This window comes from Ambystoma mexicanum, chromosome 10 (genome assembly GCF_040938575.1).
Source record: "Ambystoma mexicanum isolate Mex_15411 chromosome 10, UKY_AmexF1_1, whole genome shotgun sequence".
Lineage (NCBI taxonomy): Eukaryota > Metazoa > Chordata > Amphibia > Caudata > Ambystomatidae > Ambystoma > Ambystoma mexicanum.
The window spans coordinates 404440482-404463804 of record NC_090932.1 but is presented as its reverse complement, the minus strand read 5'-3'; the positions used below and the strand labels follow the sequence as shown (position 1 = coordinate 404463804).

At 40.2% G+C, this 23323-nt stretch overlaps 1 protein-coding gene across 1 annotated transcript in view; it reads right to left on the bottom strand.

Moving 5' to 3' along the window:
• Positions 1–23323, bottom strand: part of LOC138491456 (calcium-activated potassium channel subunit alpha-1-like) — a 1832603-nt gene that overhangs the window by 1677467 nt on the left and 131813 nt on the right. Inside the window, exons 3-5 of the mRNA XM_069617974.1 lie at positions 21270–21331; positions 6493–6583; positions 3727–3838 (exon numbers count right to left, since the gene is read on the bottom strand). Coding sequence (XP_069474075.1) covers positions 3727–3838; positions 6493–6583; positions 21270–21331 — 265 coding nt within the window. The remainder of the gene's footprint in view (positions 1–3726; positions 3839–6492; positions 6584–21269; positions 21332–23323) is intronic.

Sequence of the window (23323 nt, the reverse complement as noted above, 5' to 3'; positions counted from 1 at the left end):
GCACATCTGTAGATTAACTTTTTGTCACCTGTGGACACAATAACCAGAGCTTTTACTTTTTTGATACTTTGATGTATTGTTATGAAATAATTTTATGAATGTATGGCTTCTTCTGATTTTGAACTTGTTTGGAATGTTTATGTTTTGTGGAAATTGAGTATCAAACTATACCACAGTAAACCAAATAAATAAACAAATAAAATCATTTAACTGCTTGATCTATATGATGTGGTATGGAAGATAGATTTAGGATTTCAGGGCTTAACTTGAATCAGGCATTGCATAATGATTAATTGTCTTGGGCAGGGGCAAACTGTGGGACATGTTATCATATCCCACTATCAAGTGGCAACAGGCATGGTTTTCACCTACCATCAATTTTTGTGCCATTGACAAACATCTTCTCTTGAGGTAGGCAATGCAGGGCCATTGGGAATAAGGTAGCCACACAATGAGGTTTAACTGCATCCTCTATAGACTACATCATTGTGGGATATTTTCAGTGCTGGAAAATGAACCAAAAGTTCAGGTTACGGCTCTACTGCTAAATACATTCTTCTGTGGGAAAGGCACACTGGCTGAAGGAAAAGCCAGCCTCACACTTTAACACAGCCAATGTGCTAGTGAATGCAGAGTGTGCATTTTCTGCAGTTGAAACAAGGAGTATGTTGACAAGTAAAATCAGATTGCATTAAGGAAAGGCACATTGTTGGCTGAGAGACAAAAGGCAGCATTTTTCTTTGAAACTGCCACACAGCAAAATGCTGTGCACCGTGAATATTAAAGGTAAGAACTAGGCCTCACTTGCAAAATTCAAAGGCATGTTAGTATCTTTCATTTCATGTGACTGAGGCCCAATTTTCAACACAGAAATTGACATCATGTTAAATGGAAAGGTGTGTTCATCTTGCAGCTTGTAATGAATACCTGGAGTGAAAAATACCCTTTTGCCAAAACAATGTGAGCCTATCATCTTCGAAAAAAAACATTGGCAGTTCTATGCAAGTGTATGAAAACTATTCAAAGGCCTCATGAACGAGTACTTACCATATTTAAAGTCAAGCATTTCTAATGGGATTTGAAGACACAAGCAAATTGACCTTTCCCCATTCCTCGCTTTGCTCAGGCTCCCCCTCTGAGCTGTAACTATGGGCCCTCGGGCATTACCTGAAGTTGAAATGTCCCCCCTGCTCGGGGCTTATTGCCTAAGTAATGTGCCTGGGTATTATTTAATTCATGTGACAAAGGGGTTTGCGGGACAAGAGTTTTGACGTGTTTATTTGGCCTGTGTTACCTGTACCTGAGACAAAAACCTGTATTGAAGTGTTGTTGTGTACCACATAGAAGGTGACATATGTAACTATTTAAGGCAAATATGAATTGAACCCATCATTTAAATACATATATATTCTTCTGTACCCTGGCCTGGTTCTTGGCTCATTGTTGGCACAGGGGAGGGATCTACGTGGCTCTATATTAGTCATAGCCAGGGCTAGCTGAACAAGAATAATTGAAGTTCTGTGGGTCATCTTGATTGGGGAGGGAAGGAACTCCCATTGGTAAGAGCAGTCTCTCAATATATCAATGCATACTGTAGACTACATACATTTCACCTTACTGATCTTAAAGACATGAGTGGTCTCAGTATTCCAGACATTAATTGACATTATGAGGGCAGCTGTGCAAAGATCATCTTGCTGAAATCTAAATTATTTCTGCTAATGGAGGACAACGCTGTTCAAATATGGACACAATGCTGAAGTTTGCATAGGGGAGTGCACTGGGGCATATATATATATATATATATATATATATATATATATATATATATATATACATATGCACAAATCTAGAGATGCTAGAGATGTACATTAGAGCAATTGAATAAACGTTTATTGTACTCAGTGCCAAAGTCCTATCCACATGACCAAACACATTTCATAAACAGGGAGGTAGGTGGGCTCTCAATATTTAGGATGGCGCATACTGCTATGCTCACAATGATCATACTATTTTTTATATGTACCGACTAGTGTACGAGCCCATGCACACGGGCCAAAGTGCAGGTTTTCATTAACACAGTGGGGACACTATATATCCTAATCGCCCAAACAAATAACTGGCAAAGTTAAAAACCCATATGTTTGAGTGATTTACATTCGTTGGTCACACAGTAATACGATTATTTATCTTATGTTCATGAAAAGAATTACACCTATGTTTAAAGTTACATTTCACTATTTCGAGCGTTAACAGGTTATGTTTACGTGTTTGAAAGTTATCAATTATATGTATGCCTTTTATTCAAAGCATAGTAAGTTTGTTAAAAGACCAAACATGACTTTTAAAACATCTGAACAACACCAGTAAAGTTATGGTGAGTTTAAAAGACTTGAAAATGAAGAAGAAATTAGAATCCCACAAGCAAGTCACACAAATCACACTACCACCCAGCAGTCACCACTGAAAGTCCACTTCCAGTTCAGAGCCAAATCCACAATGAATTGTGCTTATGCAAATGAGCCTGGCATGTGTTAAAACACGCTATGCATAAAATAGCACTGTCCCTCTAGTCGAAGACATGTTCCTTGAGCAAAGACTTGGCATTTGATCTAATGTACACACTCACAATGCCATTTGACTCTGAACTGGAGGTGAACTTCCAGTAATGGCTACCGTGTGGATCTGTGCATTGTGTGACTTGGCTGAAATTGCTAATACTATGGGCTTGATTCATGGAAGTGTTTTATAATGGCGCACACCCATAGTAAAATGTTCTGTGAATCATGCCCTTTATATAGAAAGAAATATTACCTTTTTTTGAAATCACACTAGCATTTCTGCTACCCAGCACTTCATTAACCAGGATGCTCTTTTCAGCAATGCCTATCATTGTCGTTAATGGTACCGTTCTGGGCTGGTTAGCAGGGATACCGGATGGCACGTGCTGATAAACAGAGCAGAGGTCAAGGACACTCTCATATTCTGACTTTGTGGCTCTGTTTCCTAGCTGTCTGCCATCCTGATTAACGATATGTGGCTGTATGGCACCTTTAGTAATACAGGACCATTGACTTCCCATGGGTGTGCTATAACAGTGCATTTACTGTTTCACAAGGAAACATCTGGTGTCCAGGAATATGTGTCATACCTTGCCGGAAATGCTAGCCACCACCTATCTTTACTTTACTTTTACTTTGATGAACTTATAATGTGCAGCAATGGACCCGTAGGCATGATGGCACAGACAGGACAAAAAACAAGAAACAAATCTGGACGCAGTAGAAGCTGCAAAATAAGCTGAAGCAGGTAAGTTAGTCAAACAGCCAAGTCTTTAGCTTTTTCTTGAAGGGCACAAGTTTGGTTTCCAGCCTAAGATCTAACGGCAGGTTATTGCAAGCCGCCGCAGCCGCTGTAGCAAAAGCTCCCGTTTCAGCCCTTTTCGATTTGCTTCTCGGAATCATAATCATTTTAGTCTCATTTGATCTGAGGGATCCAGAGATCTTGTCTCTATTCTTTGATATGGGATCATTGCAATACAATTCAATCGGATTCTCATTATGCTCCACTTAATGGTCACTATTGTTATAGAACACTGATGATCATTGTGGTTCAAAAATTACTCCTAACAGTGTTAGATACGTTGAGTTTGTGCATCACCAATTCACTAATACCCATATATGGTTAAAACAAAATTAACTTCACTCCTGGCAACACACTACTCACCAATGGTGTTTCTCTTCAAGAAATAGGCAACACAAGCAGGCGGAATGGTGAAGAAGTCCACAATAGATTTCAGCTCCAGCCAAAATCTCAGGATGTCCTCTGCAGCAAGAAACTATTAAAGGAACAATCCAGGTAATGGGAGGTTAATACTCAGGTGGGAAATGTGTCTTCACTCAGCTCTCCTGCCCGCAAGACCAAAGGTATTCTGATCATATCAGAGGTGGAGGTCCACTCATCTTTAGCCCCAATTCACAAAACCTTCCACAGACGAGAGCAAGCACTAGCTAGAGCATGTTGCACCTATGCCTGCCTGGTAAATGCTGATCAAGGAAATTCACTAACAACCCCAGGCGACCAATAAGCATGTATGTGCAGCCCACATATTGTTTATTAAATAGCATCCACATTCACCAATAAGCAAATTCCCCACAGCAAGTCACCAGTATCTGCATATGGGAATCTAAAAAGTGAAAATACATATCACACGGATGTGGTTGAAAGTAGAGTCGAAGTGTCCAGGAAGTGAAACACTTCAATGGAATGTGTTTTTCTTTGGTGGGAGGAGAAATTAAAATCGTCTGAGCAGATTTACCCAGTTCTTTGACTCACGTTAGGTGGAAATAAGGGGCACGGGGGTTGGGGGTGGAGTGGCAATTATGAGATGGTGGAAAAAGAAAGTGATTGGCTTCTGTGTCCCCAATTTTCTTGGCCTGACGCTGACACTCCCCGGGTTGAATTTGCCAATGGGGCTTATTGGTTGTCTATCGGTGCCCCACACAACCTCTCACATATGCACATGTGCACAGATGGTCCACACATGACAACCTGCACACACTCGGCACAGGCATCTGCATGTGCATATGCTTCCTTTTTTCCCTTTTGTGATCCTTCACTTTGGGTATGAGAATGCTGCACTTAAAGGGAAGGACAAATGCGTTTGCACACATAAAGAATCTTTGGAAATATGGCCCTCTATAGTTTATATCCTTTCTCAGCTCCCCTGTGTTGACAAATCATTTTATTTTTCTATGTTTTTATTTTGTATTATTATTATTATTATTATTATTATTATTATTATTATTATTATTATTATTATTATTACCATTATTATTTTATTATGTTTTGGCTCATTCAAGACTTTTGCATTACAAAACATTAAAATTACAATAAAAAAATGTGTAACACAAGGAAACAACCTTAAAGCAACCTTAGCACACGTTATACAAATAAATAAATGTGCCATACATTTAAAACATAATAATTCATTCAGATAACGTTTGTTATCACACACAGAGATAAAATACAGTCATTCAAACCTTTATCCGTACTTACACCAGCATCGTTTTAGCCATAGGCCAGATATGAAAAGTTGCAGCTACCGCCATCAGCGGTTCCGCAGAATAGAGCATAGACCAAAACTGGTCCGATTTGTATCCCCCACACTTTGCCATGAATCAATCGGCAAAAACCCTTGACGTACAGCCTTTCTAATACAGCACAACTAGTCAAAATGTGTCTACTGGACTCCACCTCAGCCCCATAAATGCGACATCAACTCAACTCTCTGGATTCCTTAATCCAAGCCGTTGTCAACTCATGTACTGGCAATATGTTCAGCCTTAAATACACAATAAAGCGCAGTGGAGATAGACTACAATATTTAGTAAGATAACTGCACGGTTTACGCCAAAGAAAACTCTGCTTAGTGAACTCAAAATATTGTTTACGCAAGGTCAACATATCGATAGTCATGACCTGGTCCCATAATGATCACTTCCCCAGTTCAAGCAAAAACACCCCAGGTTGAGACATAGGGCCTCATTACGAGTATGGAGGTAGCCATGCCGCTCTTAGTGGCATGGCTACCCCCATACCGGGTACCGGGCACGGGTTCCTTGAATGGGGAAATACCGGGCCATTCTGACCTTGGAGGGCCCGGTAATGCCCTTTCCTGGAACCCGGACCCAGTGCATCCCCATTCCCATTTAAGCCCCCATAGGGCTCAATGGGAATGGGAGGATGCTAACAACGGCTCCGTTAATGACAAGCCCGTTGTTACCATCCTGGTCTGCTAGCGGGTCCCGCTAAGGACGCCTGGTTTTACCAGACGTCATTTGCTGGACCCGCGAGCAGACCTCGCAATGAGGCGGTAGAGGGTTAACGGCGCCGGCAGCTCTACCGGCGCCGTTAACCCTCTACCGCCTTCCTTGTAATGAGGCCCAATGTTCAGCAAACTTTGATTAGCTGAATTGCCAGGTCTAAACTTGCCATGCTCCCCCAGCACCTGCAGAAATTGATTAGTGGTTGCACCAGACTCTCCTTCCAGAATATTCAAATATGTATACATATTCATGCGTTGACAAATCCACTCTATTGCAAATTTTAACATTCAGATTATGACTATACTCAATACAAGGTGTCCATTTAGATTTTTTGGTATAGAAGTTACATCACTGACTTGGGGTTTGGCTCTAGGTTTTAATCTTGGATTTGCTCTTGGCAAATGTTGTGTTCTTGGACAACTTAGATGACCGCTAATAAGAGTGACACACTAAAAATAAATAGAACTAAAACTAAATAGGGCTCAAGACTAGAAAAAAGACACTCTGCATAGATTAACAAAAATAAACTGGACAATACGTTTAAGCTTGGATTCAACCTGGAAACGTCTGCATCTGATTAAGCCTGAGTTTCCACCCGATTGTAAATGATAAGCTCATGTTCTATGGACTGTGCCAAAGAGTAAACAGAGTTTTATGCTCTTACCCGCAGTCCAAAATAGAAGAGGAAGACAGCATTGAGGACGAGGTCAATATGCAACATGGGGTGATTTGAAGTAATGCAAAACGTGTCGAGCCTGTGGAGGAAAGAAACCATTGAGTATTGTACTTTTCTATATGTCAACATGTTTTATTTAGAATGGTTGCGCCAGATGTTCTGCTTAACATGCATCAGTCACATCCATTATATACATATGCACTATACATCTTAACATGTCATTGAATCAATCCCCTGTAGTCTGCTGCCATTTAGGGACCAATGTACAGTCAATGTTCCTAAGGTGGCTGAAACAGAATTGCTGCCACTTTTAGTGCCCCGCCAAATATAGAGTAAAAATACAGCAGGTTTTGTGTGGTCCAAATCTCCTCCACACGAAACCATTACTGTATGTGTTAAATACCACATAAGGTAAACGCACACGTGGTAATTACCCATCTCCATGGATGAGAGCAAATGAAGAGTTGACAGGATTCTAAATCTTGAGGACCCTTCCATTGCCTCATGCAGAGAGAGTATTTGAGTTTGGCGGCGTTACCTGGGGAAATATCACCACACTCTTAATGGAAGGTCCAGGGAGCCTTCAGTTGCCTCATGCAGTGAGAGTATTTGAGTTTGGCAGTGCTACCTGGGGAAATATCACCACACTCTTAATGGAAGGTCCAGGGAGCCTTCAGTTGCCTCATGCAGTGAGAGTATTTGAGTTTGGCAGTGCTACCTGGGGAAATATCATCACATTCTTAATGGAAGGTCCAGGGACTGCACGCTTTAGAATTAAAGCAGGGGTTCTATAATTAAGAAATCTTTGAAGCTCCATAGTACGGTTTTTGAGACTGCAGTCAATTTATTTAGCCAAACGTATTGTATTTGTGAGGTTCAAAGGAATTATACAAATGCATGTTTGTTCTCACAGAATGAACAAATTATCCTTAGAAAAACAAGTCATGCACCGGACCAATGAAAACAACACTGCATGAAAATTCTTCCCACCTTCAAGGCGGGCTATTATGACTCAATAAAATGTAATGCATGCAAATTAACATGAACTACCGTGCTCAAGTTGCCCCGTGTCATGCATGATTTCCCTTGTATTCTGGAGATTTGCTTTTCCATGTATTCCTTCATCAACAAAAGTTACAAAATGAAAAAAGAGAACACCAAGGCCAGAGGATAAGCTGCTCAGGTTTGACATCAAACAGCTGGAGAGCTGTGCCAGAGAATTCCTCTTTTCCTGGCCTTTTTTCACCCTTGGCAGTCGCTTCAGAAAGCCAGTTCAATGGAACATAATATAATGCTCATATTACGATGTGTGTTTTTGTGGTAGCTCAGATTGCAATTCTTTGTAAGCAATAAAGTTTGTAAGTGCCATCCAATAGGTTCCAAATGAGCTCATTTCGCCACTCAAATGCAGAGTGAAAAGGGAGGCCTACAATGATCACAATGCTTTGGGTGGGATTTTGAAAAGCACTCATGCTTTCTTTCAGATTAAAAACACCTGAAAGTTGCAAGAGGGACCTTTCAACTGTGGTTTGCAAAATACTGGGGATCAGTCCTGCCAGCTGCATTCCATGTATGTTTGGGACCATTCTGCTCTTGCACAGCAGAGCAGCAAGTATATGCCTTCATTCAAAACTTAGGATCAGCCATTTGCATCACTCTGGTGGGGAGCTATGTTGGCATGGCTGCTCTCTTTGTGCTCCCAGGGTTTTTTAATGGCATTTATTAATGTTCCTGTTATGGAAAACGGGGGTAGTGGCTTGGATGTCACCCTAATCCCAGGAGTCCATTTGGATTTCAACCTTCCTGTTTCACCTTTTGATATGCTCCATCTGATCCCACTTTGAAGATGCTATTTCGGCCTTTGTTTTGTTTATTCGTTTTGTCAATCTGTGCACTCTGAGTCCTCTGGGCATGTAGTGCTCCATAAGAATGTATACTAAATAAATAATTAAATACCACTGTGGCTCCTCTGAAATGATTCCATCAAATTGCAGCATGTCTCACTGAGTACTACGAAAATTCGATCACCACACTCCCGTTCTCTAGGAGCTGTATGGGCTGCCCCTTCAAGCATGTATCATGTTCAACGCTGCCTGAATCACCTACACAGCAGTCACAAGCTAATCACAACTGTACTCGGCTGATAAAATATGAATCTACAGAAGCCAGCACGCTGTCAGTAGGCACATCATCGCCAGGCTGGAAGCAAGGATTTGCTATGAGGACAGAAACTGGAAACAGGGATTTTCCTGCCATCCGCTCTGTCATTGGAAAAGGTTACCAAAGCAGACACGACTTTCCTCTTTGAGCCTACACTTCAGGAAGCTCATGAAGACCCTACTCTTTAAAGAATAACTCACCAATCACTGATCGCTCCACTCAACCCCTTTAAAGTCTAACCCTGCTTGAGCTATCCACCTGTGTTACCCGTGCAGCCTACTTGTACTCCCTGGATGCGTCCCCTTTGCACAGTGCTGCATTGCTTCCTAGAAAGGTTTGCACCTTATAAATCCCATGCTTGCATGCATAAATACATAGATGTATATTGAGAGAAATGGAGTAAAATGGCGTGCTGCACTTCATTTATGGTAAGGCAGCTATTAGGCTTGTGGCAGCTATGCAAGACGTTTCTGTTGGCAGGGGAAGGTGTACTCTCTCTGTGCAGCAATGTTTTTGTATTGGCTGGTTTGTGTTTCTAAGCACATTATATTGATTTTACATAGGAGTGCAATCACAGCCTGTTATGGCAATCATATCAAATAACATATTTCTTAAAATCATAACTATATATAATATGTCAAATACTGCATATCGTAGTTTGATAGTGGTGTAACCACACTACCATCATCAACACTGTTTTTGGTTTATGAAAATCTTTTAATAAATTGGTTTAGAAAAAAAAGGATTGGAAAACCATTGTTCATGATAGAAAGAAGAAGCAGGAAGAAGAAGATGGGGCAAGAAAGGAAGATAAAAGAAGAAAGAAAGGACAAAGGAAAAGGAAGCAAAAGCTCAACGTAAATCCCAAGAAGGATCAGGTGAAACACTCGCCAAAGCTCCCCCAAATCCTCTCAAATGTGCCTTCAGACTCCCACCTCTTAAATTGGAAAATGCTTTAATCCCCATGCCGGTCTGCTACCCCGCATTCCTTGCCCACACAGTGTTCTTCCGAGACTGAAAAATAGTTGCCTTGCCAATGAGAAGTGTACATTCCTAAACACCCACATAACACATCACAAGCATCCTATGTAGGCACTAGTACCTATCTTTAAAATTCCTTGAACTCGTCAACAAAAGCAAACTTTACCCTCATTGACACATCCTTGCAATAGAGTCCCAACCTAGAACCCAAAATGTGATGCTGCCTTTACAGTTGCCAGTGCCCAGAGGGAGAAAGGACAACTTAACGTGAGCTACACCTGTGTTGACACACATAACCATTATAGTTTGTACATCTCATGTCACTTCACACAAGTTTGTGAACCTACCCTGTAGGCTTCAGAGTTTCAAACTGATCCACCCCACAAATGTTACAAGGACATTATCTGTAGTAGATAATATGAAAATATGGACCAACAAACGCAACACTTAAATTCATGGAACTCTTCATGTGATTTATTTGTGTTCTGGATAATCCACATATTTCATTGTTTTGCTTGAAGCAGACCAGGTTGGTCTATTTAAATACACAGCTTCCAGTGTGTTACAAAACTAACCTTCTGCAGCCAATTGTAACTGTTCAATACCAGTAACAAATGCAGGTACCTTTCAAAAATGGTGCAGAGATCACAGGTCCATGGAATGTTTAATTGCTAAAGACAGAATGCTAGCTATTATCATCCAACATAATAGAAATCAGTTTACCAACCTGGGAAGGATATAATGTTGAGTCTGACCTGCCATATTTCGAAGTTGCAAAATGCAGACGTCTCATGTCAAGGGTAAGAGCTTAACTGATGGGCTATCTTCCTAGGACAGTGCTACAATAATTAAATGTAATACATCTGAACCAATTGGCTACACGTAGCAGTACCTAATTTGGTAAAAGTGAAACCTGGAATATTGCTTTCCAGATTAAATCATGCAACATGATGTATCTGGAGCTGCAGTTTCTTTGCCATAGCATGGAAAAAAGACTGCTCAGTGATATGCAGGCGAATGTCCACTTGTGTCATCTTTTGAAAATGTTAACACGGTACGATGCTGCCTTTTATCTGCTTTTCCATGGATTTAATTTGGAGTGTTCCAATATTGTTCTTTGGAACTCTTCATGTTTCATAGAGTAAAATAGTTATTGAAAAAAAGAACTTTGTTTTATGTAAAACATGTGATTGGCAAATGAACAACAAAAGGGTATTTGCAAGGTGAGAAAAGTAAAAAGCAATAACTCATCCCCCCCTTTTAGTCCAGTAGTCTCTAATTCATCCAGGTACAACAGTTGGTGCCGAATACCAAAAGGTACATCAGAACTAGTCATAAACACCCATCCAGTGAACTCAGGAGGAGATGTGAACAAACATATACTAGTTGTTTCCCAAAATTGACCTCCCCCATAAGCCTGGAAAATACAGAATAACCATTTTCTGTTAACAGAGTGTAATGCCTCTTCTGCATACAATAGCAGTACTACCATGGCAATATAAATGCTGTTGATTTCATCTCTAATATGTTACAGTTGTTGTAGATTGTGTCATATATTCAACCCCTTCCTCCTTATCTCCCCCGCAACTTCCTCCTGCTGTTCACCAACCAACAACATATGTTCACCGTTCTCCCCCTCATCGTCTCCAGCTACATCACCCTAATGCTCACCAAAACCCTGTAGATGTACACTCTCCAACTCTTTGCCTTTAACAGCCTCCTCCTTGTTCCCCCCTAGTTTCCAAACTAATCTCCACTTCCTGCATCACAAACTTCTAAAATCGCCACCTCCTACCAACTATCTGCCACAAATGTCTCAAAACAACAATACTCTCAGAATGAGAGACTGGGTTTATGTAGCCCTTTAACCCTACCCTTGACCTGCACACCCTGTAAAGCTGTGTACAGGTGTGCTGGCAAATTGGTTCGGGACTGAGCTTGGCTGTAGGTAAAACGTTTACCTCTGCTACTTAAGCTGTTAGCAAGGTCAACCACGTTTTCAATTGGTGTTCTGCCATACATAGGCCATGTTTCTCTTTTGTATGGAGCCCTGGGAGCTGGTCTATGATATTTTGGTGAGCCCTGTAGCTGAGTAAGTTAATACGCATGGGATGCTATGTTTTAATTCTCCTGCTGTTTGGATCATTGATCTGTTCATGAAATGTGATTTTCTGGCACTGTCTGTGGCATTCCTGTTTACAGTGAACATTCTTTGTGAGCCACAATGGAGATCTTCGCAAACTACTACGATGTCCACGTACCTTGTAGGCTCCTCTGTGCGACAGTAACTCTTTGCACTGTGTGCTGCATGTTATTAGTGGCCACCTCTGAATCACTCACCTAGAGGAACAGTGTCAGGTAAAGGGGCATCTGATTTATTTTAGGGCCACAGGTCTGCTGGAAAGGACTCAGTGCGGATGTACCTCTGCCCAGGGGTAAATTAAAGGGCCAGTATTATTAGGGAGTTATCTGTGACTGTATCCTGCCCTGACGGTCTCCTCTTAAGAGGGTAAGTGGAGCTGGCCTGTGGATCCACCCATTGACACCCAAGACCTGTCATCCTCCAGCATGGGAAGACACCAATTCCCTTTCCCATTCCACGACAAGTCCTCAGAATAGGATGTGGGAATTATTTATACTTAGAAGATGTGTTACACCCTATGACTAAACCCACTGATCAGGAGAACTCAGTTACGGTAAAAATCACTCATGCCTGGTGGCAATATGTTTAGTGAGAATCTTGGAATCTACATTCAGCATAGCTCGAGGGTATATATGAAGCAATGTCTAAGATGGTTTAGGCTTTATTAGTGTTACAATCGATGACTCCCTGTGTAAAGGAGGGAATGCTCCTCTATTTAGCGCCTCCATAAACATGTAATGCAACTATGCAACTAAGGAACAGCTGTTTCAAGCATGTCTTATAGAATTCCACCTGTACGTCATCTAGCATCAGCATGTTACCTGCCGGCACACCCTCTATAGGTACCTTAATCTCGAACACAGAGATTGGTCACTCTAGTTCCATTCATTCCTCTGGAGTACAAATTGACGAGGTAACTAATCCAACAATTAAGGCATTGCCTCAAGTTTAGCATCGCCAGTAACAGTATGCAGAGCCTGATACTATTAACTGAAGGCATGATGTATGGCCTCTCACGATGGCTACAAGCTACAATCACCTCTATCTATATGCATAATCAGACTCCTCTCTGATTCTTAAAGGCAAGCAGTTTGATTGGCCTATCACCAGAATAACCAGGCTCCTGCTTACCTGTCCAATCGATTCATGCGTCACACCGCATCTAGACCACTGAGGTCTGCCTAAGTACACACACTGACTATACCTAGCTTCAAGCTACAGACAGCCAGTGGCTCGAGTTTCCCAGCCCTAGCGGCTAAACTGTGGAATACTCTCCATAACACCATCAGAACAGAACCTTCTGTCCACTCCTTCAAAAACAAAATCAAACTCTGGCTCCATGAACTTGATGCTTTGTCATTATCTGCTCAAACTTAGTGGGACTTCCATGGGAAGTTGGCACATGGTTTGACTCACTGCCTATTGGCACATGTTGTATGTTAACATTCACCTAGGGATTTATCTGGTAACCTTTCCACATGTCTGTCTTTATCTTGCTTTTTCTTCAAAGCCTGGTTTGTCTAGACCTTGCCTGTATATTTATTCATGCAATCTGATTCTCTAAGATGTACCCTTTCCTGTGGAAAGTTAATGTGTAACCTCTGTAACCACTTTGCTTCAAATTATGCGCCCAGATGCCTTCAGGGCAAGGTGCGCAATACAAATAAACAAAGTACAAATACAAATACCTTTTTCCATTTGTATTAACCCTGTATTTCCAAAAGTCACATTTACCCATGTTTTGCTGTAGTCTTTGCACACTCCCCTCCGAATATACAGGTCCATTATCTATATCTGGGATTTCTGCTTCAGCTTTCAACAAAGAAGATTTCAGGCCCCACACACTGCAACAGAGGAAGACATGCAACCCCCCCCAAATTATTGCTTTAAAACATTCCAACAAGTATCCCACATTCTCCACCAAACCCACATTTTCGTCAAAATATCTATTAATGGCCTCCCCTATCATATGCTTCAAAGATAGATCCAGAAAAACATTAAATCTCAGTCACCAATTTGGAACTTTAGTGGATGGGTTCTCTCAGATCATTGTGTACTATACAAGTTAGTGGCTTTAAAATGTGACCAAGATATTGACTTCACTGATACATATGGGATGATTCCACAGATGCACATAGGTTATGAATTCCAATAAGAAGGTCATGGCCCCAGAAATGAAAATAAACCCTTTTGGGTCCATGTTAAATCCTCCATATATCCACAAGATGTAGGTGCAACATTTATCACACAATGATTTAGAGGTAGCAAGGTGGTTGACGTGCTGATTCCCAGAGAGAGCGTACAATGCCCCCCGGCCCCCCTCCATATGAAAAAAACATCTCTGGAAGGTCCACACAAATGTACCATCTTGTGGAAGATTTGTGAAGCATCTTAAATTTGGCACAGGTTGTTAAGGAACCAAATGTGTACACCATTTGGAGTGCTGATGGACAACACTAATCTACCGTTCTTATCTGAATTGTAGTCGACCACCTTAAAGGGTGTCCAATTTCTTCCTCAGGTAATAATGACATGGAAATGAGTACCCATGAACTTTGTCATTCCATTTCAGTGCTACTTTAGCATGTTCCCCTATTGTCGTTTGAGTGTCCTGAAACACAGCTGTGTATATAATGTGTCTCCTCAGGTACACCACAACCTCAGACCTTTTCTCAAACTTATTCAACCCAATCAAATCCCCTGTTCATGCATGATATTTCTTACCCATCTAAACAAGAGTTCCCATTGAAACACCATATCAGAAATGGATTTGGAATCATAGATATTGCAAGCACAACAGATGCACGAAGTTCAAGGAATCAATAACAGCCTGGGAGTAAATCATCACCTGACAGTAACTGCCAATCCCCACCCCATGCATAAGAAAACACATCCCCAAACCTATAATTTTCCATCATATTTATTTATTTAATATTGTATTCCTTTAATGGTGCGTATGCAGCACTTTTATAAAAGCACTGTACAGTCGTTAAAATCACAGTCCATTGAACATTGATAATATGGAATATAAAAGCCAGCAAGAACAAGGTCTTAATTCACCTGACGATTCAAGGAAAGACAGATTGTAGTAAATCAATGTTTCAAACATTTTTTAAACTGAGCTAGAGAAGAAAAGGAACAAAAATCAAAATGTAAAGAATTCCAGAGCTTAGGCGCAAGAAGTTGAAAAGAACAAAAAAAATAAGAGGCACATAGATGATGAGCGACAGACAACAGAAATTGTGATGCAGGACTGTTAGGGAGAATTCTCTTCACCTTAGAGACCCCCAGCAACTTTGCTGGATTTTGAGAACTTGATTTTTTTACCTGGAAAGAGTGTGAGCCTGTTTCTCACTCTTTCATGTATTTTGATGTGTGTTGTACTCTTGTGTTCTTTGATTGTGGAGTTTTAATATAACTCCATAGGCATCATCTTTTCATGTGTGTCACACAGCACCTTCAGTGCAGTGACACAGGGATGTCTTTTAGACTTCATAAAGGTTTAAAAACCTTCTCTGGGATCAACTACTGTTTCCCAGAGAATGTAAAGTTAAATTGACTTCACTAGTCTTTTTAAATTCCTAGACCCAGCACAAACTATCTTCCTATAGAGTGCTGGAGGGGTTACCTAGTATCCCTGTGTCTAGAAACTCATGTAGCAGTCAAATGTTACCCTTTTCTATCGAAATGGCTGGTGGCAGTGGTTTTACAACGAACTACCATGATTTTTCCTGACCACAAACACTGATAGCTAAAAATCGCGGGAGCCATGTTTTTCAAGATGGCGCCTTAAACCCCTTTGTTTAAACAGGTCCCGGTCTTCTTTTTTCACCATATCTTTTTGGAAAGGTCCTTCGAGTGTTTTTCTCTGCGTGCCAAATTAGGTTTGGTCCCTTTGTTTCTGTGCCTTTGGCGGGCTTCAGGACTGAAGACCGCCTCTGGCGTCTGAGTGTCTGGTTGGGCAGGAAGTGAGGGAGATGCCCAAAACTCCCTGTGCTTAGTCTCCTAGGAGACCCAAATGTACTCAGGCATGATTGGCTGGCTGACTGTCCGGCAAGGACCAATCAACTCGCAAGACACCTGGATACCATTCTCGGAGCTGGTTAAGATTAACCAGGCGGAAGGACACCAGCTTGTGTACTTGATTTACAGCTACTGTAACTGAAGTGACTCCATTTTGTCCGCATTTTCCGACGATCCCGTGCAGTGCATGAGTCCCGTGACATCCTCCCTCTTTTCCCCACGACTGAAGCTCAGGAGCAGTGACATCTGCCGGAACTGCCAAGAACCAACGTTTTCTGCTGCATTTTGTTCTTCATATTAATGTACTGTGCCAACCCGATTGAGAGAACTTACCTCTCGCTGTGAAAGTTTGCAGAACTTTACCAACTTGCAGGCCTAATCAGCTTGTGACCCAACATATGATTCATTTTCGTACAAACTACTTCTGAGAACGTTGGCAAGACTTTACCATTTACTTCAAGAACTGCTCTTTCCTATCCCAGACACTAGTCCATTGACTTTGGCTTAGGCCTATTGAACTGAATCAAGTCCTCTAGTGAGCTAAAATTGTTTGCACTGCCTAAGTAAGTATTTGTGATCTATTTTGCTAACTTGTGCCTTTTTACTCCCATTGAAAGTAACAGAAATGCCATTTTGCTCCTATTTCAGGGTAGCCTAATTTGTCCAGAAACTTATTGGTTTGGTATTGAAGTGTGTTTGTGTATAATATTAAGTTGCCTCCTTCTAGTGAATATTTTCTAAATAATTGTGCAATAAATTAATAAGTATGTTACCAAACCTTGAGTGTAATTGTCTATTTGAACCACTGTGATTGTTAGACCTCTGTGTAACATCCTTTTACTGCTCACATTATCTCTTGAGATAAGCCTGGCTGCTCAGCTCGATACCACCATCTGTGTAGTACAGACTTATACCGAAGGTTGGTTTTGCTTACACTTGTAGTCCTAATTGTGTGTGGTGGCCCCAGTGGGTACTGCATGCAATTCTGCCTAATAGGAACAAAGACTTCTAGAAGGGGGATACAAAGAGATCAGAGCAGAGCAGAGATACACGATGATGTGAGAGCATGAATACTTTTAAATACTAAAGAATGGAACTGATCTTCAAAACGTTGCTTAATCGTCATCCAGCGCCAATGAGCAAGATAAGGTGTAACCTGAGAAGAGAATGCAAGGCAAAAGAGAGTGAAAGTAAAAAGAGCACAGATAGGAAGAGCTACGTAAAGACAACACTAGCGATGAAGACGAGATAAAACCATAGTTTGTAGCAAGGTTTTAGTAGAAGAAATGAAAGATGACATATGTTATGTTATTGGAAAGATGAAAGTGACAAGATATAACTGCAGCTAAAATCTGAGCTGCAGTGAACAAGAAGAAACAACAATAATAGCCAAATTACGGGCCTAGTGAGAAATGGAAAGCTGAATTGGAGACAGAAGATATAAAAGAAGGAGAAGAAATAATAAGACAAGCAGGGAAAAAGAAGTTTTGTGTTTTTTTTTAATTTTTTTTTTATTGAGACAAAGACAATGTAAAGACCTCCACGTTTTAACTGCATAGAAGCAAGCAGAAAGATCCTGATTGATGGCATCATGAAAAGAGGGAAATGACACCAAAATCTGTCCATCATCAGCACAAAGATGAACCCAGAAGTCAAATTCTGATATTAAAGGAGCAAAGGGTTAAATGTAAAGGGTAAATAGAAGTGGGCCAAGGACAGAACTCTGATTAACACCATAAGGGGAAGTCAAGGAGAAAGAAGAACCAAAAAAAGGCCAAGAAACAGTGATTGAACGATTAGAAAGATAGATAAACAATCACATAAAAACAGAAGCAGAAAGACCCATGGAGGAAAGAGTAGAAAGCAAAGTAGGGTGATCAAAGGTGTTGAATGCTGCATTGAGAGCTAAACTGGAAACTGATTACAGTGCAGTTTCAGTTGAGAAACGAAAACGAAACACAGAGTTGGAGAGGAATCACATTATCAGTATGTAGATAAGAAGAAAGTTGAGAGTGAACAAGACAGTTGTACAAGGAAGAAGGGGGATTCAGCAAAAATTAGCAGTTGCAGTTTTGGATGCATAAGGAAACAACCCAAGGATAAGGAAAGATAACATAATATAGTAAGAACAAAAGTCAGTACAGGAAAGATACATTTAACCAAGGATGCAGGTAAGAGATGTGTCTGAAAAATCAAAAAATCATCATCATCATCATCAACATCAAAAAACCTATAGTCGACCATTATAGTCTACAGGTACAGAATACAGATATTACATCACATTCAATAGTCAATAAGCAAAAACATACATTATACGGTAGTCTTACAAACACGTAGAACGACAGCGTGCAATTCATAAAAAAAAATTAAAAAGCAATTTCATTGGGTGCAAACAATGAATACTCGATTCATACATAAGAAGTAGAAAAAGAAGGGAAAAATGCTATAAAGCAGGACATTATCAATTAACTTGGAATTGTCAACACAGAGCACCTTCTGACCCAGGCTAGATAGATAAGTTTAGCCACCCAATAAACCACATCCAGTTTATCAGTTCTTTTGCATAAGGTCATCAATCATCAAAAGTGCATACGTGCACTCTTAAAAAGGGCTTTCAAGTATTTTGCTCTAAGGAATTTAAAACCATCACATATCAACATGGAGTGGGACTGAGTTTCCACACCTGGTACACAATCCGGACCCATATTACTGCTGGATTAGTCCAAGTACTGGTAAACACAGCCACTTTTCCTGTGTTCAATCTGAATTCAATATATAAAGCACGTTCAAACTGTGGTTGTATAATATCAGGTTATTCTTCAAAGCCGGGTTCCTGTTCATTTAACAGACATAAAGGTCCCAGGCTTGTACTCCGGCATGCATTCACATGTTCCTGTCTAAATAGTGCAGAGGCCTACATTTTAGCTCCGGTTTTACTCTCCTTGTCTGTAAGTGACAATGTTTGCCATATAACTGCCAAGTCCAGTTATACCAGCCATTTTTTACAGCGAGCAACTCATAAAGTAAACAAACAGAGATTCTGTTGGGATATACTGGATGCAGGTTTGCATTAAAAGGCAGGTTTCTGCAGGGAGATAACAAGGACTATTATGAATGAACCATCCATCAAGCCATTGAAGCCAGACCAATTTTCATAGGTTTGCAACCTGCCTACCTCTTCCAGGGAATCATTGTGGAACATAATCATTATGGAATCCATCATTTAATATCCAGCGGTATTGAAAAGAGACATTGATCTGCTCTCTTGGGAAGCACTCCATGTCAACACCTAATCATATTGGTTCACACTTACACATACACACTACTAACAAAGTACACAAAACAATAAGGTGACACACAAGTTAGAAAATATAAAATGGCATTATTAAACTGTTTCACGGTCTATACCAGGGGTAACGTCCTGGCAGCCTGAGTTAAAAGGCCGAACGAAGCAAGGGCATTTAAGGAGGGCTCTGGGGATGTTACTCCTGGTATAGCCCATGGAATGGGTTAATAATGCCATTAGCACCCCAGATTACCAAAGCATCAACACCGGGTGTTAAAAAAAAGTGTTTTCATTCAGAGAATGGGACGTGCACAGCATCCCATTCAATGAATGAAAATACTGTCCAAAGATGGCCGCCATGGTTGTGGAAGGAGGGGCTCCGTATGGAGACCCTCTTTTCTTTCCATGGCAGCCAAAGGGAGCAAGGAGAGAAGCAGCAGGAGCTGCATGGGCAACCGCCACCACAGCAAACAGATAAGTGGGGATTGGCGGATGGGGGACAACATGACTGCAGCAGCAGCAGTGGGGGAAGATGGTGGGCTGGGGAGCTGGCCTCCAGTTGGCTCACAATGCAGGTTAGATCAGGAGTATCAACCCGGGTTTCTAGCCTCCTGATTGGCCAGGTCCCAACCACAGGCTGCTAATAAAACATATCAAAATGCTACCAGGCTGAGCATGACATTATTGGATCAAACACCTGTGCACCTGCCTGAAAAACGACTGGCAAAAGACTAATCACCTCCAATATTGTGGTAAAGTGTCACTGGAATTAGCACTCCAAGACAGGACTAAGCTGGGAAAAATACAAAAAAAAAATGGGTGTTGTGCATCTGCACACATAGAACCAAACCAAAGTTGTCCAGTCAGAGATGCAACACAAATAGTGCAAGCTCTCGTGATTCCAGCTGTGTCAGAACAAACACACCAAAGCAAGGCCCAAGGAGACCACATTACTTGTAACACAATATTTAGTTGTTACAGCCTAACTGTGCTCTGAAAACCATCCTACTACTCTTCCTCCAGAAGAGACAACACAAGAAGGAGGGAGCAGAAACACAGTGATAAAGGGATGCGGTTGCTATCAAATTAGAATAGGCAAAGTATAAAGGGATATTAGAAAACAAGGGGTATTTGGAAAAAATAATCATGACTACGGCTCACGAAATAAAATGGAATCTAGCAGAAAAGTGCAAGATCTGTGACAGGAATTGAAAACCTGACAGACCCATAAAGCAAGAAAACATGTATTTGAAACGTTGTATTTTACAACTAAAAGAAATAAAAGAAAAAAATAAAGAAAAAGAAAACATTTGCAGTATTAGAAACAAAGTTAAGTGAAAGGAGCTTAAAGACAAGTCACATACCTGCATAGTGAAAAAACAAGAAAGAGGATTGCAGAGTATCTCATCTTTTATTCTTTGAATTACTGGGTGTTGTGGCACTCTACAATTGTACATAGTTTAGGCATCTGTAGCATCCCATACATTCCTGTCGTAGTTATTTCTCAATAAAACATGTATTTGCCAGTTTATTATAATTAAAATACTGGAAGATTAAGGCACGTGGGATTTAATATATTAGGTAGAAATTGAATATAGTGTAGGACTGATCCTTCTGGCCTGACCTTTTCTCACTGCCCCACATAAGGAAATCTCCAACACAGTGGAAATGTCATGAACATAAAAATGAAAGAGAAAAAGCCTGAAACACTCCATGCAGTTGAAAAAAGAATAGAAGAGAACAAAAGACCTAAAGTAATTATCCAGTGTTGGGTAAAGATTGTTAACAGACAACGTGAGCATATATCATCTGACAGCTAGCATACTTGTCTTCAGTAAAACCAGGTTTGTGCACAATTAGTCTCGAGATTACAATTCCTGTGGGATTCTTTTTGTCTGCCTATATATTATGTAACAGAGATTTGCTGTTGTAAAGCACTGTGATTTAGGAGGTGTGACATTATTCTATTATTACTCAAGATAGACTATTTTCAGTTTCATGTCCTCCTTGTCATACTATTGTACTTTTAAGATACACGTCATTGCTGTCTACTCCTACTTAAGCAAGGCAAAACATATTCATCCATTAATTCATATATTTGTTGACATTTGTCATACATTCATTATAGTTCTTAATTTTTTTAATTTGATAACAAATTGAAACACTACATACCTCAGGCAGATGGCAAAGTAGACCGCGAGAGCTACAAGACTCAGCACAAACATTAATAGTGTCTGAAAAGATACACAATTAGATAAGGAAGAATTACTAAAGTGTTGCACAATATAAAGCTCTTTAGTACAAAGAAACACAGATGAGAGATAGTGGCATTAGTCAATGAGCCACAGTGCTATCCATCGATATCATTCTAACCCATTTGATCACCATTTTTCATCAGCTCACCATTATAGAAGCATTTACCATCACATCATTTGAACATCATAAAAGAGATGACAGATGGACATACATGATTGTATAAATCATCTTTGAAATAAAAAGCATTACAAATTATAAGGTGCCAGAATAAAGTTGATTATTCTTACTTTACACACAAAGGACACACACCTGATGGTAGTTTTGTACTTGTTTCATGCAGGGTGTACTCACAGTAACACATGAAAGTCCCTCTTTAAGGACACAATAGACATAGAGGTAGACGTGTTTGCCGCAATAATAAAACAATAGGAAATAGGTTAATCAATCATCCTCATCTCCACTCACTCTTGCAAGGTATCAGGTAAGAAGAATAAAACACCCAAAAAAGGTTTTCTGGTGATCTGTTTCCCCTACCCATTTTGTCTGACACAGTCCATGTTTTGGTATTTTTGTTTAAATCCATGACCTTTGGCACAACAACACAGATCTACAGAGCTATTCTGGTGATCTCTTTCCACTACCCACTTTGTCTACAGTGGTGGTCCAAGTTGTTTTATTCTTGTTTAAATCTATGACTTTAGGAACAATTCCTAACTGGCCTCAACATCTTCCCACCTTTTCATTCCAAAACATTTCTATAATCATGTATCTGTGTTTAGTCACCATCATCTCTGCTTTTGGGAAACTGTGGATTGGTTCAAAAGAGTTATGTTGGTGTTGTGTAAGACACCATTTTATAAACCACCATCGTCAAAGATGAATTGCTATTTGGAAACTGCGTGTTTGTGAACCCCATACCAAGCGTCCAAGAAAACTTCTTCTATGGAGAAAAATGAAAATCAATGTTGACAAATAGGGAAATCAACCTGAAAGAAAGATTTATGAGACAAACGAGAAATATGATCTGTACGTACTGAAATAGCAAAAGGAAAATGCAAACATTGAACTATAGCTATGGGAAATGAGATTTAGTGTAACAACACTACAGATGAAATCAAAACTGGATATGATAAAAATCAATTAAACATGTAATGCTAACAGCAGTCAGAAATTGAGAACTTGGAATGCCCTGTGTAGCATGCCAACCCTTGAATTGTGTTGCATTGTCATGTCCTGTGAGGGCCATTGTGTTACTGTCCCTGGGATTTTAAATCTTTTTCCCCACTGCTAAGCTTTCTCTGCCCTGGTTTTTGTTTGTAGGTTCCAGATATTCAATGGCTTTGGCTGGACCCATGCCTCCTGTCCTGTTGTGCATATCCCATCATTTGTGTCTCCCGGTTATGTTACCTTGCAGGTTGTGACATAATTACTTAATTACTTCATACATGTTTGCAAAGGTATTGATTGTTTTAAAGAACCTTTATCTTGTGTTATCTGGTTCATGATACATTTTCTTCTCTTTCAACTTGTTTTTCCTTTCCATAATTTACTGGGTTAAATATAATTCATCATATCATCTCCATGCATCAGTCTTTAGTACAGTGCTTACGTATAATCACTATAGAAGCACTATAAACCAATAAATACCTTAGGGTTTGATCTTTTTGTGCGGCCACACAAGCATCCTGGAGAATACATCAGTCTTTTTCACTCTTGAATATGGATTACATAAACATTGAGAAAACGCTTGGCAGGACATTATAAAAGAACTAAAGATTCAAAAACATATGCCTCACAAAAGTCTCAATAAAGAGGAACGTGAGACCTTGAAACATCCTACACTAGATAAACCTAGTTTAATAAAACCACCTATTAATGGTCGTAATATAATGTTAGGGAATACAAAAAATGTAAGCAGTACATCATCAGATCAAGGATGTAATAGGCTATTCAAAATAATCTAGTGACTG